Source organism: Xiphophorus maculatus, chromosome 16 (genome assembly GCF_002775205.1).
Source record: "Xiphophorus maculatus strain JP 163 A chromosome 16, X_maculatus-5.0-male, whole genome shotgun sequence".
Taxonomy (NCBI): Eukaryota; Metazoa; Chordata; class Actinopteri; order Cyprinodontiformes; family Poeciliidae; genus Xiphophorus; species Xiphophorus maculatus.
Window position 1 is genome coordinate 19,045,822 of NC_036458.1, and position 22,548 is coordinate 19,068,369.

The 22,548-nt window shown below is 43.7% G+C and overlaps 1 protein-coding gene across 3 annotated transcripts in view; it reads left to right on the forward strand.

Annotated features, from left to right (window-relative positions):
* Positions 1 to 22,548, forward strand: part of tnrc18 (trinucleotide repeat containing 18) — a 64,360-nt gene that overhangs the window by 31,856 nt on the left and 9,956 nt on the right. For 2 of the 3 annotated variants that reach the window (XM_014471422.2, XM_023348925.1), the window contains exons 6-26: positions 389 to 476; positions 2,030 to 2,259; positions 3,603 to 3,749; positions 4,803 to 4,990; positions 5,103 to 5,502; positions 6,540 to 7,448; positions 8,394 to 8,539; positions 8,625 to 8,752; positions 8,851 to 8,964; positions 9,047 to 9,218; positions 9,292 to 9,604; positions 10,202 to 10,417; positions 13,677 to 13,874; positions 15,486 to 15,934; positions 17,112 to 17,240; positions 17,756 to 17,897; positions 17,983 to 18,100; positions 19,072 to 19,147; positions 19,272 to 19,380; positions 19,519 to 19,635; positions 20,410 to 20,553. In XM_014471422.2, the coding sequence (XP_014326908.2) occupies positions 389 to 476; positions 2,030 to 2,259; positions 3,603 to 3,749; positions 4,803 to 4,990; positions 5,103 to 5,502; positions 6,540 to 7,448; positions 8,394 to 8,539; positions 8,625 to 8,752; positions 8,851 to 8,964; positions 9,047 to 9,218; positions 9,292 to 9,604; positions 10,202 to 10,417; positions 13,677 to 13,874; positions 15,486 to 15,934; positions 17,112 to 17,240; positions 17,756 to 17,897; positions 17,983 to 18,100; positions 19,072 to 19,147; positions 19,272 to 19,380; positions 19,519 to 19,635; positions 20,410 to 20,553 (4,533 nt within the window). The remainder of the gene's footprint in view (positions 1 to 388; positions 477 to 2,029; positions 2,260 to 3,602; positions 3,750 to 4,802; positions 4,991 to 5,102; positions 5,503 to 6,539; positions 7,449 to 8,393; positions 8,540 to 8,624; positions 8,753 to 8,850; positions 8,965 to 9,046; positions 9,219 to 9,291; positions 9,605 to 10,201; positions 10,418 to 13,676; positions 13,875 to 15,485; positions 15,935 to 17,111; positions 17,241 to 17,755; positions 17,898 to 17,982; positions 18,101 to 19,071; positions 19,148 to 19,271; positions 19,381 to 19,518; positions 19,636 to 20,409; positions 20,554 to 22,548) is intronic. The other variant, XM_023348927.1, reaches the window with a different exon arrangement.

The window sequence follows — 22,548 nt, forward strand, 5'->3', positions numbered from 1 at the left end:
GTCAGAAGGCTTTTGGGCCTCTCAGTGTGTTAATGCAGTAATGAGGCGGTGGTGGCATGCTCACACTTCTCTTGTGGCCGTTCGTTCACTATTAATCGATGAGAGCTGACTGGACGAGCAGAAACTGTCACTCTGGACTTTTTTTTCTGTCGTGTGCATGCGGTTTTTTTCAGCGCTCACGCACCCGCCGCTGTGTTTTCAGCTCCTCATCTTGTTTTGACAGGCGGTGTCGCGCACCCTATTATCTAGCTGGTGTTACCTTGTCCTCGCCGCCGCTCCCTTCTCTTTCCCTCCCTCTCTCTGTCACACACGCTTTTTCCACGTCTGCTTTTTCTTGCCGTAATTTAATTGTACGCACATTGTGGTAAAACGAGGTTTCTGTGTGCAGACGAGGATCGAGGGGAAGAGCGCGCTCGCCACCACGATGACCGACTGCTGGCCGGCCGGCTGGAGCGAGAGCAAGAGAAAGTCATCAGGTGAGGAAGCGCAGCTCTTGGTTATTGTTATTCACTCCGACATAAATTCTGCCGTGTTTACAGTCCGTGACCTTTTCGTTTCTCCGTTTTCTCATAACTTCCACCAGCTTCAATGTGTTTCATTAGGACTTTATGTGATGAATCAACTTAAAGTAGTGCATGTTTGTCAAGTTGTAAAGAAAATATGTTGTTTTACTTTAATAGAAATAATGATTTAAAACATGTGGAGTTCTTCCCTGTGTCTACATTGCAGTCCATTTACAGCTGCAGAATTTTGAGGATTTTTTCCTTTATTCTTTGCAACACAGCTGCAAAAATCTGCAAATCTTAATTTTCCAAGTTTTACTAAAGTTTTTCAGTTGGATTTAGGTTTATACTTTGACTAGACCAGCTCCCAAAGAACCACTTTCAGCCTTCCATAATGGGTCTAAGTAACTGTGGCTAAAAGTGCAAAAGAACCAGATATTGTTTCTAAGTTTAGATATAATAACAAACTCTGGTTTTTAGCAGTTTTTCTGTTCATTCCTACAATATTTGTATTGAATTTTCACAAAGAATGACATTAAAAGTACAAATAAAATGGGTTTGGATCTGGTTTTCTTATCATTAGTTTGGAATCTGCTTGAGAATGTGATTCTTTGCTTTTTTAATTCCACAAAAAAACAAAGATGTATCCTTTTTTTTTTTGCTAAATTTTATGTTTATCTTTGTTTTGAATCCTTAAAAAAGGCGGCTCTTTAAAAACGACAACAAACGACACAAAAATGTTGTCGTCTTTTCAAAAATCTGTGTGACATTTTCAGCTCTGAACAAGTTTTATTTGGCCGGCCAGAGTGAAAAAATAATCTCTTCAGGCCGTGAAGGTTGAATATTCCTGAGCACCCGAGTATTCTTTCATCACAACATGATTATCAACCCCAGTTTCTCCATTTGTTTTTCTCCCTGACCTCGCTGTAGTTAACTACATACAATAACAAATTTGGATGACAAATTGTCTAAGAAATTGTAGCGACGCTATTCTCAATTTGAGACCATTTTACTTATTGATTATGGCATAGTAATAAATGTTCATCCTCTCAAAAACCAGTAAACTTTAATTTTGTAAAAAAAAACACTCTACACTGGAACAGGAAGACGTTTTGAAAGTTCAGAATAAAACACAGAGATAGAAACCTCACACAACCAAAATGGATTATGAAGACTCTGTAAGTAAAATTACTCTTTATAAATCCCCAGAATGTTGATGCGATTCATCAGTTAATAGAGCCTTATGGATGCTGCCACCACCATGCTTCATCATGGAGTGTTAGACGCAGGGAAATTGTTCAGTGTTTAGTTTTCGCCAACGATTGCGTTTTGCATCTACAACATGTCCAGTTTAGGTCTGTATCCTGCTATAAACCTCTTTGCGTTGCTGTCGCATAAAGTCCCGATGAAATAAAGTGTAGTCGGTGGTTGTATTGTTCCACAATATGCAGACTTTAAAGCAGAGTCAGCACATTGCTGCAGCCACTAACGAGCGGTCCGCGTCCTGTCCTTGATCCTTCACTCAGAGAGTCCAAGAATCACCCCGAGTTCACTCAGATGGGCCCCGGCCCGCTGTCCGGCGGCCTGACACCTAGCATGATGACGCCCAGCCTCATGACCCCCAACCTCATGGTCACAGGAGGGGCTGCTCTCGCAGGGGCAGGGCGGTGGCCTCCCGACCCCTCAACCCTGACCTCTCACCCCTGGATGCCCCGGCCCGGAGCCCCTCCGGTCTGGCTCTCCGGCTCTCCATACGGTATGTGATGCAATTTGCCAACTGTTGCAACAACATTTTCCAAACCTTCAGATGTCCTGTGGCTCCTTAGCATTGAAATCAAAACGAGCGTTGAGCTGTAATCCGATTTTGATTTAATGTAGATGTTGTCTGGGTCGTTATGCGGCCTTGGAAAGTATGGAAGCATGTTGAATTTTCATCCCCATCATTCATATGGGAGATTAAAATCCTTCAAAATGTTTGAATTTCAATGAGGTGTTTTCAAGGTTTGGAAAGTGCTTGATTTTCAAACTGCACAGTTTGGTAGTAAAGTTAAATTAAAAGACTAAATTTGGATAAAACCGCACATTTTCATACACCTTATAAAATGACACAGTTTTTTCTCACTGTCTGAAGTTAAATCAGACTCAGCTTTTCCTGTTTCAGGCCAGTTAAAATGAGCAAAACTCATTTCTATTTGCTAAATGCCAAAAAACGTAGCAAGAACATTTTTTACAGATTCTATGTGTAACTTTTTTTTGCATATTGTGTTTAAGCAGGAAGCTCATTTACCTCAACATGATTTGTTTGGACTGTTTCAATGTAGTGGATGTTTATTATTCCTAATGGCTCAGTGACTTATTGATCTTTTGTAATTGAAATAAAGGTTCAGTTATATTTTTTTATGTTAAACAACGTTAAATGAATGAATGTTCTCGAACCAATCAGGTGTAAAAAACTGTGTGAGAGACATTTCAAAACATAAAAATTACTTTTATTTGAATTAACATTATTAATAATAAATGACATCATATAACGGTGAATTAAAACTTTTAAGCTCATTTGTGTTGTTATCTCCAAATTTTGAAAATGCGCCTTGAAGATGCTTGAAAAGCTTTTTTTTAATCTTCCTGTGGGAGAAGCGTGCGAACCCCGAGCCTGTCATTATGGTCCAAAACGTGCTCTCCACGCTCACAACATGGCTGCCTCTGATTGGTGCATGGGAGGAGGGGGGCGTTGTCCTGCGGTCAGGCGGTCTGTCCATCAGCAGGCGCTATGGGTGTGTTTTTTGGGGGGGTTTGTAGCCTGAGACATTCCTGATCTTTTCTGGACATTCCAGACTCGCTGCTCCTCCGCTCGTCGTCCTGAAATAACAGCACCAGGACGCGCAGCCACTTACTTATGTAAGCGTTCATTCACCATCTGATAACACTAAACAGAGAGACACATGCTCGCCCAGAGCTCCCTCAGGGGGGGGGCAGTTCTGTCTAGACGCGGAGGGCTAAAAACAACATGTGTCTCAGTGTGGAGAAAAAAAAATATAAAAATACTCGCTCAGTTCTTTAAATTCAGTTTGTTTTGTTTCTTCTTCTTCTCTCATTCAGGCCTGGGTCCCTCCCCGCTCCACCAGACCCTCCCCCCGGGCTACCCGCCCTCTCTGCCGGGCTCCATGCCTCCTCCCTACCAGTTTACCAGGGATCCGCAGTCTGGCCAGCTAATCGTCATTTCCACTGAACACCTGCCGCATTACGGTACGAAAGCTGCCGCCCCATCTCCGAGAGCGTTCCAGCATATGAGGTCGCAGGAAAGCGCGATTGCACAACACGCCGGCGGCTTCTCAGATTTGACGGGCGAGCGCCGAGACGCGCTGGAAACAAGAAGGTTTTTCCTCCTGGGGCAAAACAAAACAAATTTCCCATAAAAGACTGTTAGATTTCCCACAGGTTCATACTTCTACCATTTAAATGTGCAAATATTGAAGTCGTTCAGGAAATGTTTGGCTTTACATATTGATCAGTTTTATACTTTTTAAGAAGTTTAAGATTTTTATGAAAAAGTTATCCTTAGAGATGAAAGCAGGAGGCGTTCAAACATCTTGTGATCTTTTCAAGGAGAACTTGTGGTTCCTGTGAAATCTGGCAAATTATGGGGCTTGATTTTAGGATTTTCAAGGGCTTCGTATGGATAGGAAAAAGTGAGCAAGGAAAAACGTTTATTTCCAGGCTTTATTTAATATTCCGTCGTCTAAATGTTATTTTCTCCTCTGTGTCCTCTCTTCTTTATGGAGAAGTTCATTCCTCTGTATATTTATTATCTCTTTTCCCTCCTTTCTCTCTTGTGGCTAAACTCCCTTCTATCCTTGGTCTTCTTTCTTTTTACTTCTCCCTTCTTTCCTTTTTGTGTCCATCTTTCCTTACTTTCTTTCTGCCTTCCTTTTCTCTTTCTGTCTTTGCTACAACGTATTCCTCCCCAGGTTCAACACTCTTAAACAAGTCTTTTCCACCAAAAAGTTGGAAAATGTATCTTCTTTATCTATTTAGTTTTTTAAATGTGTCTTGATTTGAGCTGAACAAGAAAACTCAATATGGTTTTCTAGAGAGAGAACACAAATCAGAGCAGGTTCTCCAGGAAGTCCTGAATAGATCACTGCATTTTCTTTATTTATACACTTATTGAACAAAAACGTCGGTTAAGCTCCTTCAGCAGATTGTCTTACCCGCGTAGCTTGCAGCATTCATGCAAATGTCTCTAAAGTCAACAGCAAACGAACTTCTCAAAGTCTGCCGTGTTTCTCCGTGGCGCAGCAGGAGGCGACGTGCTGGAGCGCGGAGCCCCGATGTGGTCGAGCGTGTACGGGCCGAGCAGTTCGCTGCAGCACGCGGCGCAGCTGCAGCTGCTCTCCCAGCATCAGATGCTGCGGCAGCAGGAGCTGTTCATGATCCAGCAGCACACGGCGCAGGTCCTGGAGCTGCAGAGGAACGCGCAGCTCGTCGTAAGTGCAGCGTGTGTCTACTTGCAGGAAGCTGTGCGTCTTTGCACACCAAAGCGAAGTCCGCGACGACACACACACACATGTCAGAAATATCTCCTCTGCTCTGTCCCAGGAGCGCCTGAAGGCCAGTGAGCACCGCCCAGAGATCGAAGACAAAGTCGACAAGCGGAACACCGACCCGAAAACCCGACCCTCCTCCATATCCTCGCCGTCGCCCTCACCTGTGCTGCATCCTCGCAAGCCCCCTCCTCCCTCCCGATCTCCGACGCCGTCCACGTCCTCCCTCACCCCTCTGCCTCCGACCCCCGCCCCGGTGACCACCCTGAAGTCGGAGGAGGGAGGACACAGAGTCCTGTCTCACGCACCGAAGCTCCTGCCTCACCCGACGTCTCCACGCTCGGCCTCTCCGCCCCCGTCCTCGCCGCGGCGGCCCAAACAGGAGGAGGGGGAGGCGGGAGTGAGGGAGCAAAGGAAAAAGTCGACCTCTACACCCTTTGAAGACATCTATTCTGGTAAGCACCTTCACCACTGAAATATGGCTGCCAGATATTAGGGAACAGGCGACAATGTTGGATGACTTTGACTCCTGGGGGACAATTTAGATTTCTTCTAAGACAAAAGGAGAAATCTTCTTGTGAAACTTGCTTTTGTTTTTAGTTCTTATTCTTATTATATAATTTAAGTCAAATTTCTTGGCTGCTTGTTTTGTTGCTGTTGGTAGTTTTGCTTGTTTTACCAAAACCGGTCTCTCTAGTAAATGAGATTTTGGATCTCAAGGAGAAAACTCATATAAATGCCATGAAAGTCTGAATGCCACAATTTAAGATTTAACCAGTTTGGGTCAAACAGCTGAAACCTGGACACACCTCGGTGAATAACATCTAAACTCAGGTTGATCATTGCTTTCAAATAGCCTTTTGAGGTTATTTTAACTCCAGTTAACGATTAATCGATTGCTAAATTACTTGACAATAACTCAATAAGAGATTTGTCACGATTAATCTGATTAATCTTGTCAGCCATAACCCAAACTGGTTTGTCGTTGACAGAACAGGCTGAAATTAAAGCTCTGACATATTGATGTTAGAAGGATTTATTTAGTTGCAGAGACAAACTTTGACACAAATAATCAAAGGTACGCTAAAGGAATGCTACGTTAGACATTAAAATGTTTATTTTCTTATCCAACAAAGGAATTTAATTGTTTACTTGAATCATTTCGTGGAATTTTTAAATTGTCAAAACAATCGATGAATCATCAGAAATGATCGAAATGATCAGCTGTGGGCGTAATCTGCCTGCGTGTATAACTTTGACACTAACGGGGATTCAAAATAATCTACAATAAATGTGAAGAATGGGCTCTCCCATCTACTTTCTAAAACTCCATAGAAAAATGAATTCAGATGCATCAAATAAAATATGTACTGTATCTTTAAATGTTCATAACCTTCTGGCCAGAACTGTAGTTTCACAACCACAATGTGAAAAGTTCTCAGGTCTGTATGCGCTGATGATGCGATTGTGTTTTGCTTTGCCTCTGTTACAGATCTGCCTCCAGGTTACGCTTACCAATCCATCACTGTGCCGTTCGGATCCTTCCCGCCTTATCACGTCCCGGCATCGGCAGCTGAAAACCCGGAGGCACATCGATCCTGCTCTCCCGCTGCTCCTGATCCTTTAGCTTCATCTCACCACGATTTCAGGGTTTTGGATGCAGAGATCAAGCCCCAGCGCCTGGAGCCCCCGAAGGCGGGGTCTTTCCTTAAACGGGAACCCTGCGAGGAGCACCCTCAGCCGGATCTGAGCCGCACCACCGACCGGGCCACCGAGGACGACGAGGTGGACGGGCAAGCCCCAAAAACTCCCAGTCCTTTGATTCCACCAGGTGAAAACCAGCGAGAAGTGGGGAAGGAAGAGAAGAACGACGGTGAGATTAAGGCAGAAACATCGTCCAACGCCTGTCAGGCGGTGAAGGCCCCGCCCTCTGCTCCTGCAGAAGACGAGCCCAAACCTGAACTTATCCAGGAAGCAGAGCTGGCACCGTATCGCCAATCCATCTCTGCAGAGTCAGACAGTCAAGAAGCGCCTCAGATGTGTGTGTCGTTGGACCAGACGGCCGTGTGTGAACAGGTTCCGCCCGACGACGCATCCGACTCCTACCCTCCTTGCCTGGAGGAAAGTACCCGTGAGCCTCCCATCCTCGGCTCCCCGCTCCCGCTGCTCATCCGCTCAGAGGACCCCATGGGGGGCATGCTGGCCCTGCTGACGGCCAGCGAGTTGGCCCAAGCCCGGCCCAGAACCCCACCCACTCTGACGCGCGAAGGCCAGGTGGACGAACCCACTTTTGCTTCCGCCTGCAGCAGCGCCGCAGCTCTGGAGATGGTGGCTCTGGAAGGCATGGCCCTCCTCAGCCAGATGGCTCAAAACGAAGCGGAGCTTGTTTTCCACGCACAAGGTAAGCGGTCGCTATCGACACACTCATTCTGGAGACACACTAATCATTCCGCTAGAAATCAGAGGATTTCACTTGATTGGCAGTTCAAATACTTTAAAAACTGCTTTATGTTGGCAATGAGACCAAATGAACTAACTGTTGTTGAAATTGAAAGTTGTAGTTTTATTTTAAATAAAAATGATTGTTATTTTGCTAATATAAAACAATTTAACGGATAAAATCAAACCTTTTGAGCCCACAATTTATTAAACTTGCTGGAATAACAATAATATAAAAAGTCAAAATATTTACAAGGTGTCTTTAAACGCTTTAAATTCATAAGGCCTTGAAATGCATTAAATTCATTAGAATATATGTAAATTGGCCTTAAATGCATTAGTCACAGGTCTTAAATTTTCATGTGGCACAACTGTTTAATCTCATATATTCTATATAGTTTGTTATTTGTTAGACTTTCCTGTCAGGTAAAATCTTGAGTCACACGCAGACGTCTTCGTTACATTCTGGGACTCGATGCGTTTCAGGTTGTCGCTAATTAGCTGCCAACATAAACTTGCAAGCTAGCTAGCTTCTTTGAGTCTATCATTAGTAAGTGTACATTTTTTGGCTGAACGATATTTGTCTTTGCCAGCACCAGCTCACATTTGTTTCCAACCCATACAATGATGTGTCATTCTGGGCATAAAAGCTTGGCAATGCTGTATAAAGTATGCGATTTTCTTTTGTACATTTTGTCATGATACAGGTCTTAAATTTCATCCATAATGGACTTAAAAAGTTTTACATTTTATTTGGTGAAACCTGTGGAACCTGGTTTAAATTATGTATTTGAACATGTTTTAAGTCGTCCAGGAAGAAACCTGATCGGTGCATCTCAACGTCATTCTGTTAGGTTTCTTCTTCTCTTCCTCTAATATTCCAACGTTGTGCGCTTTTTCCTCCCAGATCTCACATTAGACGGTCTGGACTGTCTTCTTGAAGCGAGCAGACACGTTTTACTGGAGGCGATAGAAAAGCAGTCCCACATCGATCTGCCAAGAACTCTGGACCCCGACAAGAAGTACAGCTGGAGGCAGAGGAAGGAAGAGCCGGTAAGACGAAGAATCAGGAATGCGTGTCGGTCAGCGAAGCCTCGGCGGCGGGACCCTCATGTTTGCTTCTTGTGTTTCGGTGCAGCTGTACAGTAAGGTGGACATGTTGGACGCCGTCGAGGTGGAATACCGTGTCCGCCTGGCCGAGTTGCAGAAGACGTACAAGGAGAAGCAAAGGGAGATGAGCAAACTGCAGCGGCGCAGGGACAAGAGGTCAGCGCTTACGCTAAGAGAACCTCAAGATGAATTAATCACGGTGCTTGACACCCTCCGCTGTGACTTAGATCTAACTTTCTTCTGGTCAACGTCAGAGAGAGGCAGCAGCAGGAGGACGAGAGGAGGAGTCTGACCAGGCGTGGCAGAGGAAGACCCAGAAAAAGGAAACATCTGCCCACACCTACCAAACAGGACAGCAGGCCTGGAAAGTGAGGGGGTTCGCTTTTTTAAAAAATGTCACTCAGTTAAACCATTTTGCTGCATGCTTGAAAGCGTGTATCTGTCTGCCAGGGTGGGTCGAACAGTGCAATACTCTGAGGACTCTGAAGCCGGGGAAGGACAGAGAAAGAGGTTCCGACTGTCCAGAGACGACACGGAAACCGGAACTGGAGGAGAGAAGAAGAAGAAGAAAAAGAAGAAGAGCTGGAATGACCAGGAGTCGTCCAGCGCTCACGTTCTAGAGGTAGGTCACCCGAGATTCAGCAGAGTCTGCAGAGCGTTGTTCTGGTTAGTGACCTGTCTGGTGGCTTTTGTAGGCCATGAAAGCGAAGCGCGGTCACCTGTATGAGCAGGAGCAGCTGGCCTCCGACCTCGACAGGGCGCTGTCGCTCTCGCAGCTCGGCTCCCTCAGCGGCCCTCGTAAGCTCACCCCCGGCTCCAGGTCAGACAAGTCAAAGGACCGATGCTCCGAAAGCGGGCTGAAGGAGCGAGGCGCTCACTCCTCCGTCAAAGCCGGGAAGCTCAAGATGGCCGCCAAAGCTTCAGCTGCCGAGACCGTCCAAAAGGTGAAAGGTCAGAAGAAGTCCATGTTTTCTCCCGTGAGATCGGAGATCAGCAGCTGCTCCAACAGTGAGTATCCGGAGAGGAAGCGTATGTGGTTCAATCACAAAATGTCTTCTGCAGAGATGCCTGTGTCTAATACCGCTGGAATGGCACGTTTTCTCACGCTGCAGACACAAACTTCAGTGGATTTACTGGGAGACTGATGATGATTGAACGGCAGTAGCCCAGGGCCCAAAGAAAACTCAGCATGTTTTACAAATATTTATCAGTTGAAAATACGCTCGTATTTTAAAATGATCCTTTTGAGACCAATATGGACATTTTAAACTGAACAATATGTAGGCCTACCTATTAATGTTCTATAATTTTTTTTTTTCCAGAATAGGGCACCAAACTGGCTCCAGCTCCGGGGCCTTTATTATTCTAGATCCATCCCTGCCAACACAGGCAACACACAATAAAAAATTGACTTGATGAGGTTAATATCTAGTTTCAATTGACTTTATCAAGTCTTCTTATTGAGCGTTTTGTAGGTCAGTCCCTGTACAGTCCTACATCCAAGCGACGTGTTTTTAATCCAGCAGCCTTTACGTGTGACTTTATTTATTTATTTTTTTACCTTCTCGGCCTCACGGATCATTAACCGCACTCTCTCTGCACCAGATTCAGACTCAGAGGAGCTTGTCTCTTCTCGAGGGGGCTGGCTTCCTCACTCGGGGACGCGTCCCCACGACGGCTCGTCCAGAAAGAGGCGCTCGGCGGCGTCGCCGACCTCCCTGCTGCCCACCCAGAAATCGTTGAGGAAGAAACACAAGCACTTATCCCTGCTGCTGGAGGAGGCGGGCCTCAGCTCCTCCGACGACGACTCCTTCGACCAAGGTTACTGACCAAATCTTCCAGCTTCACTGCCGATTCAGGCGGTTGTGTGTCTGTGAGGCTAAGCTAGCTCCTGTCAGACTGTGCGTTAGCTTCACCATCCCTACCTCTCTTGCTGCTGGCTTTTTCCTGCAAAAAATTTTTTTTTCTTTCTTAGTTTAGTTTTTTTCTGAAGAGTTTACCTATTTCTATGGAGATTTTTTATTGCCTGAAGTGTTTTCTTTTGTAGCATTTGTACAAATCATGTGAATTGTGAGATCTCTCCCACACAAAGCTTGTATCGCAAGTTTGGTATTTCTAAGCTTTATTAAAGGTGTTGATTTGATTGGTACAGATTGCAAAGTGCTGTGGTCCTTGTGTCCGTTTCATCTTGTTGTGTCTGTTTCTGTCAGCCTGTCCAGCTGCCACTGCACCTCACACATCCGTTAGCAGGCTCCGTTTGTCAAATATCCCTTCGCTTCTCCCAGATACGTTTGGAGAGCACGTCAGGAAGTTGAGCGTAGCGCTAGCTTAATTCCTGGGTTTGTTTTTATCACCATATGCCAGGCAGATTAGTGGTAGTTTCTGCGAAATGTTTCCAGGTGATGTGACAGGGTTGAGATTTGAGGGATATTTGGACAATCGAGCTTCTCCTGTGTGTCTACTAAACCTTCAAATAACCCTTTTCCCTGCTCTCTCTCAGACATCTTGCTCTGTCCTCTCACTGCCCCCTCTCATCCTTGACCCTCCGCCCCCCACTTTATTTCCCTTCCCATGATGCTTTGAGTGTCTCTCAGCCTGTTCCATGTGCTTGTGCTGCCGCCGCTGCGACTTTACAGAGGCTTGGCCAGGACTAGCGCGGCCTACAGCCTACACTACCTCGCTACGGCGACCCTACGCTGTGGCTAAGGCTTTGCTTTTAAAGCTAGTCTGCGCTAAGGCTAGGCCGCGCTCCCGTCGCTGCCCCGCCCTGCCCCGCCCTGCCTGAGGCCACACCCCTGTCGCCTGCTCTGTAAGTAGGAAGTGCCCCTCCCTCCATTTTGTTTTTCATTTATTTTATTTATTGAACACTAACATGAAACGTGAGGAAATTGAGCTACATTCACAGAACATTAACTTTTATCTTGTTTTGTTGGGTTTTTTTTTGTTTATTTTCTTTCAAATTTGAAGCTCTCCAAAGCTAGCCATGGTTACTTCCCCACACTTCCCCACCGCCGACTCTTGTTGGCTTAAAAGTTTAAAGGAGAGGCGTTTCGGGAACGGTGGACGGTAACCATGGAGGCTCAAATCACAAAGGAGTATATTACCAGGGGCCTCACAGGGCTGTCCTCTCAGTGCCTGCTTGTTGCGAACACCTGTCTGCTGCCGTTAACACACCGTGGATTCACAGTACAGCAAAATTGGGCTATTTCCTGGAAAATAATGTAGTTACCAAAAAAAGTCATACCGCTTGACTTTTTTTAAAATTTACATTTCGTCCTGTTGCAACCACAAAATTCAACGTATTGGTATGTAAATTTATAGAGCAATACAAAGTAGCTCCTAACGGACTGAAATTCAATTTCGACACACAAAAAGTGAGTGGCTGAAAACCAACACTTCAAATCAACCTGATCACATTATACTCAGTGATACATGGTGGGGGAAGCATCATGATGTGGGACATTTTCTTAGCCGCGCCAAGAAAAATGTAGAAAATTGTAATAAGACTTTTTATTCTCAAAATTTTTATTCTCGTATTATTACGACTTTATTCTCGTAATACTATTTTATTCTCATAATATTTTATTAGTGCAACTTTAGTTTGTTTTTTTTTTTACACCATGGCCCTAATATGTTGTAATGCAAAACTGAAGTTGAATGTTTTCTCTCTCTTTTACAAATCAACATCTAAAAATTGTCTAGCTCTGCCTTTTGGGTCTTTTATTTTGTAAAGCTACAGTTCACTGCAGCTACCAGTGTCTGACATTTGCACCCTTTTTCTTTGCGTAATAGCTCAACCCCTCAGTCAAATTGGATGGAGCAATGTTTAACCCTTGAACCACATTTTCAATTACACTCAGGTCTGGACTTTGACTGGTCCAATCCAAACATGCTGTGAACTGCAATATAACTCTGGTTCTATGTTTATGGTTATTGTCCTGCTTGATAGTGTAACCTTCCATCTTCACACCAACACCAACTAGTCCATGCTGAGTAAAGCATCCCCACAGCATGATACAATCACCACCATGCCTCACCATGGCGATGGTGTGCTCAGTGATGTGCGCTGTTACACAAAATCTTACATGAAGGCCAAGATGTTCTGTTTTGGTTTTATGTGACCAGAGGAATTAGCACATGACAAATTAAATTCATTCAGCAATGGTTTCATTATGACTATGATTTGACAGACCATAACTAACAAATACTGTACATATTTAGATTAAGACTTTTAAAGCTTGGGACACTGTATGGCGGTTTGTCACATAAAATCTCAATAAAGTAGTTTGATGTTTGTGGTTGTAACGGGGGAAAATGTGCGAAAGGTGCATTCAGGGAGTATGAGTAGATTTCAAAGTGTTTCATTTTAAACTGTTGTTGGAAAAAAAAAAGGAAAGAAAAATCCTGTTCAGTTTTCCCAGCCTACTCTGTGATAATAATGCAACATTAAGCCTTTGTGTACTGTGCATCCACCCTCACTGTTAACACTCTAACCCCTGAGGAGAAGCTCCTCCTGCTCATCTGCTGCTCTGGACCTAACCGCTAACTTCCAGCAACACACAGCCTAACCAGCAGAATGCCACAGTGTGTGTCCATCTCTGCCTCTCTCTGTGCTCTGCCGGGTTTGTCAGACTTTAAAAAAAACAGAAGGTTTTAATGTTTTCCTCCTTCACCCTCTCGCTCCATTAATACAAAATCTCCAAGGCCGGGCTTTCGACTCACCTCCAACCCTTCACACCCCCCAGTCTCTGCAGATGTGTGTCTGGTTGTGTTGCTCACACCTCGTGCATGGTCGCGGTTTTTCTCCAAGCTCAGCTGCTCCGTGTTTCTGTGCAGCTTTGCGGCGTGAAGGGAGGCTGCAGTGGGTTTGGACCTTGTATCTTCACCTCCAGGAGTGTGTGTATGTGTGTGTGACTGCATAGATGCATTGTTCTTGAGATCCCACTTAGTTTAGTTTTGTATTTTTATATTCTCTGCGTTTCGCAGGCATTAAAAACAACACTAAGTGAGAGATGAATCCCAGACGGATGCTGCCAGCCGTCTCCATGCCCGTGCTCAAAGCTTTCTCTCTCCCACACAGAGACCTCAGAGGATGAAGAAGAGGACGAGTCGGATTCGGACGATGATGACGGCGACGAGGATGATGATGATGGTGGCTGTGAGGAGAGCGGACTGGGTCTGCTGGCCAGGTTTGCGGCCAGCGCCCTCCCCGTCAGCCCGCCCCCGTTGAGCCTCCTCCATGACGGGAAACACTGCAGCAGCAGGCAGAGCATGCTGGGTAATCCCAAACGCACGCAGATTATCTGAGTTCTGACTCGGATAAGTTCTAGATCATCATTTCTAATTGGATGATTTCTTTCAAATTTATTGTACCGTTAAAAATTGTAAACTTCTGTGTGTTTTGGGGGGATTTTATGTACTAGACCGGTGGCTTCTAAAAACTTTGACCTAAAAAATCAAAAAATCTTCTAGCTTAAGCAGTTTTACAAGACTTTTTTAATGCAGTACATGCACAAATAATGGAATAAGGTTTTTACTTCCAAACTGTGTGCTTTATTGACACAATTTTCCATTAAAAAATTTATGTTCCAGTGAAGAAAATATATTCAATCTCTTTATGTAAGAGTATGGACGCACCGATGAGAACATTTGGGCCAATCTCGATATCCGAAATTAATATCGCCGTTAAGGCAGATAACTAATATTTACCGATACCGTAAACGTTACATATGACTACTGTTTAGACCAGTGGTTCTCAAATGGGGGTACGCGTACCCCTGGGGGTACGTGGAGGTACTGCAGGGGGTACGTGAAGCTTTTCAAAATGTCTTTAAAAAATCAGTAGGCTCCTCATAATAAGTCTTGGGAAAAATTATTTTGTAAAAAGTTCAATAAAATATAAATGTGTTCATGCACTGAATTTTATATTCAGTATTTACAGCACTGTACCTCTTTTTTATTCCAAAAATGTTTTGCCCGTGTCAGGGGGTACTTGACTAAAAATATATTTTTAAGGGGGTACATCACTGATAATAGTTTGAGAACCACTGCTTTAGACAACTTGAAAAAAGCAATCACATTGCTGACTTCACTACTGGTTCTCTGCTTTAAACTACCCACAATCCTTTGCTGCTTCTCTAACACTTTCACATGTCAAACTTTCTCCCCTTCCCCCTCATAAATAAACAGCAGCAAGATGAAAATAAATATTGGTTATTAATATTCTGGCAAGTTTTTATTTATTAGGCCAATGCCGATATGTTAAACAATGATTAATAGCGGCCGATACCAATATTACTGCCAATATATTGTGCATCCTTATGTAACAACGTTTTACATTTTCAAAACTAAAAACTGAAACATAGATATAGAAACATAGATATAGAGACCAATAAGCTAATTTGTTCCATGTTGTTTTTGTGGCTTTGAACAAATTTTGCTTTGCTGGACCAAAGGCAAAAATGGTTCTCTGGGCGTTCCTTTTAATTTAAGTAATTTAAGATGGAAGAAAAAGGATGTTGTGGTTATGAACAAGAAAGTTAATGTGGTGAATACAGGATAATCCTGAAGGACAACCTGCTAGAGTTGGGATGTCCAAAGTGTGGCCCTTGAAATAATTTTGGTTGTCCGTGTTTCTTTTAAAAAGAAACTCCTTTTTATGTTTTGGATCTTAAAGAATTTATAGATTTCATAAAAAATATTGTTCAGCAGGTAAAACATTTTTCATTTTAAATTTAATACATTTTATGGCCTCTGATTAGTTCATTTTTGCCCATTTCTAAACACGGAAGCAAAGCTCTATTTGAAATGTACAGGTCAAAGAATGGCCCAGTCAAAGTCCAGACCTAAAACCAACTGAGAATGCTTTGCATCACATTTTCTCTGTCAGGTTCACCCGAGTGTGAGTGGTCCGATTCCGGCTCGGACTTGAGGCAGAGGAAGTTCCCCTCCCTCCTGCACGGGCGGCGCTCCGCCCCCGAGCTCCCCCACCTGCCGCCGGCGACCCGCCGAGGCGACCAGCCCAGCCCCACCAAGCGAGACGAAGCACTGCCGGTCAAGCGAAAGCCTCTGACGAAAGCCCGCCCCTCGCCTCGATCTCCGCGGAGATTCAGCTTCGACCTCTCCGCCGGCGTCGGGGGCTTCAGCGAGGACGAGGGCTGGAACCGGCGGCGCAGCGAGCGGATCTTCCTCCACGACGCCAGTCAGATGTCCGTGTCGACGTCTTCCTCCACCAGTCAGAGCTCCTCGTCCTCCGCCTCCGCTCCGCCTCTCACCCCGAAGCCGTCCTCCAAACCGAAAACCCCTCCAGCAGTAGGAGAGGGAAAAGACATGATAAAAGTACGTCAGTTGTTTCTCAACAGCTGTAAATTGGTGCAGGAAAGCTTGTATGGCTGTTTTTAGTCCAGTGGAATAAGTTCAATTTGGGAACAAAATTTAATTTTCAGCATTTTCAGCTGGTGCGATTCACCTTTACGCCGCACTGTGTCAAACGAGTCAAACTATTAGAAAATCCTCTTCAGCGCCTCGCCTCTGGTGGCGCTGCACCCAGAACAACTGAAGGAAGCGGCACAAAAACCTCTGAAGAAGAGAGTAGCTTCCTTTTTCACAAAATGTACACAAAAACAATGGAGTAGCATCAGATTTTAGTGGTTGAAGGATTTCTCTTTTGTCTTTGGTAAAAGATCACAAGCCGTTTCTCCCGCTAGCGCTAGACTCCTATGTTTGTTTTGGATATTTTTACCCAGAATGCTCCGCATTGTAGTCACCATCCACAAATTCATTCGAACCCCATCAGAATTCACTTCAAAGATCACTTTTTTGATGCACATCAGGGTTGGAGACAGACTATAATGCATGGCATTCTGGGTAAATACAACGCGTGTGTCTAGCACCAGCGGGAGAAATGACTTCTAGTCTTTTTTTCAACAACAAAAATGAACTCTTACCACCGCTAAAATCTGATGCTACTCCATTTTTTGTTTACATTTTGTGAAGAAGGAAGTTGCGCTTGTGTCTTCTTCAGAGGGTTTCATGTTGTTTTCTTCAGTGGTTCTGGCTGCAGCGCCGCCACAGGTGAGGAGGGAAACAGGTTTTTAAAGAGTTTGGATCGTTTGAGCCCGTTCAGCGAGAAAGCAAACCGCAGCAGCTGAAAACGTAGAAAACGTTGCAACTTTGTTCCCCAATCGAATCGAGTCTACCGGACTATCAGGTGTGAAAACACCTCGCTGAATAAAACAAGTCCTCTTCTCCATCATCTTCCCCATCTATTTCCGATGCTCCTTCCCTCCATCCTCAAACTCTGCGTCCTTTTCTTGCCAGCAGGGTTTCTCTGCGCTTCAGCTCTCTCCTGCTATCTGTGTCGTGTTGTTGACGAGAGAGAAGACAACTGCAGGCAGTCTGGGAACTTTACACCCTCAGTCTGTGTGTTAAGATGGAAATCTGTCCAGAAGACGCTAGCTGCTGTTTTTCATTCATACACATTCCTCATTTCTTTACGTTTCCTCCCTTCAAACAGAAAAAGAAGCAGAAGGACCCTTCTGTGCCAGTCAGCCCGTCCACTTTGTGCAGTCCGGTCTCTGATGGGCCAGCGCCTCTAAGCCCGGCACATAAAAGCCAATCTAAAGGCAAAACCAAAGCAAGAGAGGTCAGTAAGGGGGGGAAATTTGTTGCTACACTGCAAAAATATAAATCTTGCCAAGTGTTTTTGGTCTAATTTGTACTGCAAATATCTTAGTACACTTGAAAAACTAGCTTAGCAGTAACATTTCAGCAAGATGTAAGAGACTTTTTTTAAGTCAACATTTTTGTAATATTGATGAAAAAGTGTTAGTTCCACTGGCAGTTTAGTTCACTTATAGCTAGTATTTTTTTTAGCGATCAGGAATTATTGATTTAAAACAAGCCCCTATTTCTTGATGAAATGTTAAGCTAGTAAGCTAGTTTTGTTTATTCAAATGTACTTGGATATTTGCTCTGGAAACTGGGCCAAACATACCTGGTAAGATTTTCTGTTTTTACAGTGCATTCAGATTGTAATTTGATCAAAATAGCCTAGTGCTTGACGTAGGCTATTTTGTCCTGAGCTGAAACAGTTGCCCTTCTTAAGCATTGTCTGTGAGTTTTTCTAAATGCTAACGAATCACCGGGGTCTCCTCGTAGCCGTCCAGGGGCGCCGTGAGCCGGCTGATGGAGAGCATGGCGGCGGACGAAGACTTCGAGCCAAACCAGGACAGCAGCTTCAGCGAAGACGAGCTCCTCCCGCCACGAAACAGCAGCGTCTCCGAGAGGTCGTCCACACCCGGTCGGCATCCGCCCAAGCACACACCGTCCGCTGCAGGACTGAGAGAAGAAGCGCGCTAACGGCTGCTCTGTGTTGTCGTGTTCAGCTCCAGTGCAGTGCGTGTTGGATAAGGACTCCCTGGTGGACGGACTCAGAGTTCTGATCCCGATGGACGACCAGCTTCTCTACGCAGGACACGTCAACACCGTACACTCCCCTGACATGTGAGCACAGCTGAAGGCTCTGAACCTACAGATAAAGCTGAACACGCGCTACCTGGCGTACCTGTTGAACCCTTCTGCTCTTTATCCCATTAACTTAGACTTAGACTGACTTTATTGTCATTTTGCATGCACTGGGTGTATACAGAACGAAATTTCTGTAAACTCGCTGATTGCAGTATTTTTGTGGATATTTTGTGAAAGATTTTGGGTAGTCAACACTAAAAGTACAGATAAAAATCTCACCAGTGTTGTGTTTATTTGCAGTTTCACCTGCAAGTCAATAATTTCAGCTTTCACAACACATTCTCAGTAGGTCTTGAATTTGACTAGGCCGTTCTAAATGATTATATCCCCACAGCATAATGCTGCCACTGCCATGTTTCACCACGGGGATGATGTGTTTAATTTGATGAACTCCATTAATTATGTGACTGCTCCAATACACGCTGGTGTTTCTTTAAAGGTGCAAGAGTAAATGGGAGCTGGGGGGGGAAAATGCACACCACACTTTTCAGATTTCTGTTTGTAAAAATCTCAAAACCATTCCCTTTAAAATTATGCACAACTTTATGTTGGCCTGTCACTTAAAATGCCAATAAAATTCAGATTTTATTTTGGTTGTGACATAAAAACATGTGCAAGGCGAGTAAATATTTTTCGCAAAGCACCATATACCCTTTTTAATTTAACTTAAATCAGGATTTTTTCTTCTATTTAATTTTCTTTTAGATAACTTTAGATTCACTTCTTACGGTGGAAGCTTCTGCCTTTCACCGCTTTTCAGTCCAAGTTGAAGTAACAAGGCGGCAGTTTAAAAAAACAAAAAAAACCCGACCTGGTACCCATCAGGGGAGTCGGTACCGAGATAAAGATACAAAGTCCAATTAAATAATTAAAATCCACAGCCACTGCACAGCTACCCCAACACCTCCGACCCCTTTCCTTCTTTTTTCCTCTCCCCCTGTCTGCAGTTACAGCGTGGTGGTGGAGGGGGAGCGAGGCAACCGACCGCACATCTACTGCTTGGAGCAACTGCTGCAGGAAGCTGTGAGTAAACCGCAGCGCTCTCACGTACGTCCGTCTGCTCCTCCACGCCGCCTTGAGGAGGTGGAGACATGAAAGGTGTTGAACAAATGGGAAAAATCAGTGTTGAAATCTCACGCAATTCCAGATAATCGACGTAAAGCCTCCGTCCGTGCGTTACCTCCCAGAGGGCACCCGGATCGCCGCCTACTGGAGCCAGCAGTACCGCTGCCTTTACCCAGGAACCGTCGTCAACGGTGCGACTGCGGCACACCCGGCATTTCCTCTACATGCAATAGTTGATGCTCCTATATTAAACATGGCGGCAGTGATTGCTGTTCAGAAGACGCTTTAACGTTTTTTTTTTTCTTTTTATCATCATTCCTCCCAAACAGGAAGCTCAGACATCGACGAGAACGACGATCTGATCACAGTCGAGTTTGACGACGGCGACACAGGACGCATCCCGCTCTCCCACATCAGGCTGCTGCCGCCGGACTACAAGATCCACTGTGAGCAAACACACAGACAGCTTCTTCCTCATCAAGGAAACCATCAGCAGGCATCACAAATATGCTCCATGAGCTCAAACAAACTTGTCTCTCGCAGCATTTTTGCTCTCAGATGTTGATTTTACTTTCATTTGCCAGTAGATATCACTCAATACCCAGATATTTAAATGCAACTCTGGTCTTTCTGCTTGTGTCTGCATGTGTTTTTCTCAAAGCCGCACCCTTCCTGAGATTTTTAAATAAATAGAAGGAGGGAAATGGAGTTCATAAGATAATACTGAAACATTTGGGTACATCTCTGTTGTTGGTTTCTGCACATCAGAGGCTGAGTCTCTGTCTTACATTTTCAAAGCAAGTTGCTTCCAGCATGTTTTCGTGATAGAACAATATTTCCCAAAACAGCCAAACATATCAGTCAGGAGTCAGGAGTTTGTAGATTTTGTAGATTGAAACTCTAGCTGTTCACTGCTAAAACACAAAATCTTACAAAGACACTTTTCCCAATGTGTAAGTGAAATAATGTCAGGGGAGCTCGACATTATGGAACTATTTACTTAAATCAATCTCCTATTTCTTGCTGAAAAGTAATTTCAAAGTTAGGTGTACTTGCATATTTGCACTAGAAACCAGACCAAAAATACTTGGCATGATTGTTTTTGTTTGTTCTTGTAAACAGTTAAAGTTTCTGTTTAAATATAAGGAGGGCACAGTTTGTATTTTTGGAGTCGGAAGGAAAAATCTCTATTTTTTTTTGTTTGTTTTGTTCTTTCGCAGGCGCAGAGCCGTCCCCTGCGCTGCTTGTGGCCGGCCCGTCCAGGAGGAGAGTGCGCAAATGCAGCAAGGAGGCGGGAGCAAAGCCAGAGGAGACCACACCCAGGATCAAAGGGAAACCGGGCCGCAAGCCAAAACCCAAACCAGGTAAAACCTGCTCCGTGATGTCACATGTAGCATAGACAGCGAGGCCACCGAGAGAGTAAATGGTCGCTACCAAACAATGTTTAGCATTAGTATTTCTTATGAATGTTAATAGGAGGGAGGAGGAGACGAGCTTAAAATCACTGATGTTTGACTTAAATGTTTTCAGCTTGATTGGCCTTTACTGGTTTTTTCCTCAGAAATTTGGTTGGTGGACATACCATAACTCATTCTCATCAGGTCACGCTGACAACGCTCTTCAGTGTGGATGTTGTTACTGATTAAAGAAAATCAGTGAGGCGTTTAAAACAAAATGAAGTAGGAAGACGCATAGAAAGAAAGGTTGTTTTGGGGGTTTATAAGATGCTAAAGCAGGTTTTGAGTGTTAATTCAATCGTTTTCTTTTTCTCTTAAAATGGCCTTTTACTTACTGAAAGTGTGACATCGCCTCTTCTAGTGTGAATAATTCTCCATTATATTGCTCTTGAATTCTCCCCAAACGCCATATCAAATGTTAGTGTAGTGAAACGATTCAAAAAAGTGAAGATGCCGTATATCTGCATTAACATCAGCGAATGTTTGTCACTTTTTAACATATCTGTGTTGATCCTAGGAGTAAAACTGGGCCAAAATTAACAATCGATGTCCAGCCATCTGTTCACACACTGAAGTCAGTACACGAACTCCACGAAACAAGAACCAGACATGTTGTTTTGGATTCTGGACCACCCACTGAAGCGCCTTATTTACCCATTCACAACTCTGTTATTTTGTATATATAAAACAAAACAATAGAAAACTCTCACTGTCAATTTAAGCCATTTGTCGCTAGCTGGAGCCAATATGAATCGTGAGTGTCAGACGTCCCATATTTTAGCCCGTCTGTCTGATTTCACTTTATTCTCGCGTTGTTGTTGTGTGAGGCTCAAAGTCTAAACCAGGACCTGTAATCTGGCGACACATTGCGTGTACAAATTTGCTGACCCTGGTTGTTATTTAGCCGGGTAAGCACTTCTGCAGTGTAATGTTTTCATTTTAGAGATGGTTTCTTGCTGATTTGTCCTCCCTGAACTGTTGGGGGGAAAAAAAAAAAAAACAACTCATGATGCCACAGAATGAAAATGTCAGCACATCCAAGAGACAGCGCTGTTCAGCTTTTTCACATTTTAACACATCACAACCACAAATTGCAGTGTTATTTCTATGTGTTTCTGGATTAGAGCAACAAGGATTAGCTCGTAATGGCGAAGGGGCAATATTACAGATTTGTACTTGTAAATTAATTTTAAAAACCTGCTGCCTTTTCCTTCCACTTCTCAAATATGCATTACAACATGCAGATACAGTATGTCTGCAGAACACTATAAAATAAATGACGTAGTATTACGGCCAGGCTAAGAAAAGAAAAATGAAAATGAAAAGTTATTAGGAGGAAAAAAGTCAAAATGCAAGAAAAAAGTTGTACAAGTCATATTATGAGAATAAATGAAGTCATCACAATGGTACAAGGAAAAGTCGCAATAATATGAGAAGTCATAATATTGCAAGGGAAGATTTATGCGAGAATTAAGTCCTAATATTATGAGAAAAGTTGATAAAAAATTAATACAAGAAGGTCACCAAATTATGAGAATTAAATCATTAAATCCGTAAATACAAGAAAAAAACTCATACTATCCAAAAAGTCATAATAATATGAGAAAAATGTTGTATGACAGTGCAGTCAAAAAAATGAGAATAAACTGATAATAATAGTAGAATGAAGACGCAATTCTATGATGACTCCTAAACGAAAAATAATAAAAGACTAAAATGAGGAACGTTGAGCATCTTGTGAAGTTATACTTTGGTATCAGTTGCAAATGGGACATACTTTATCTTTTAACACATGAACATCAAGTGATCAGTTCCTGCAATTTTACAACTTTCTACTGGTATTTTTGTGTCTTTATCCTGATAATATTATAACTTTAACTCTCAAAACTTCAAAAAAAAAAA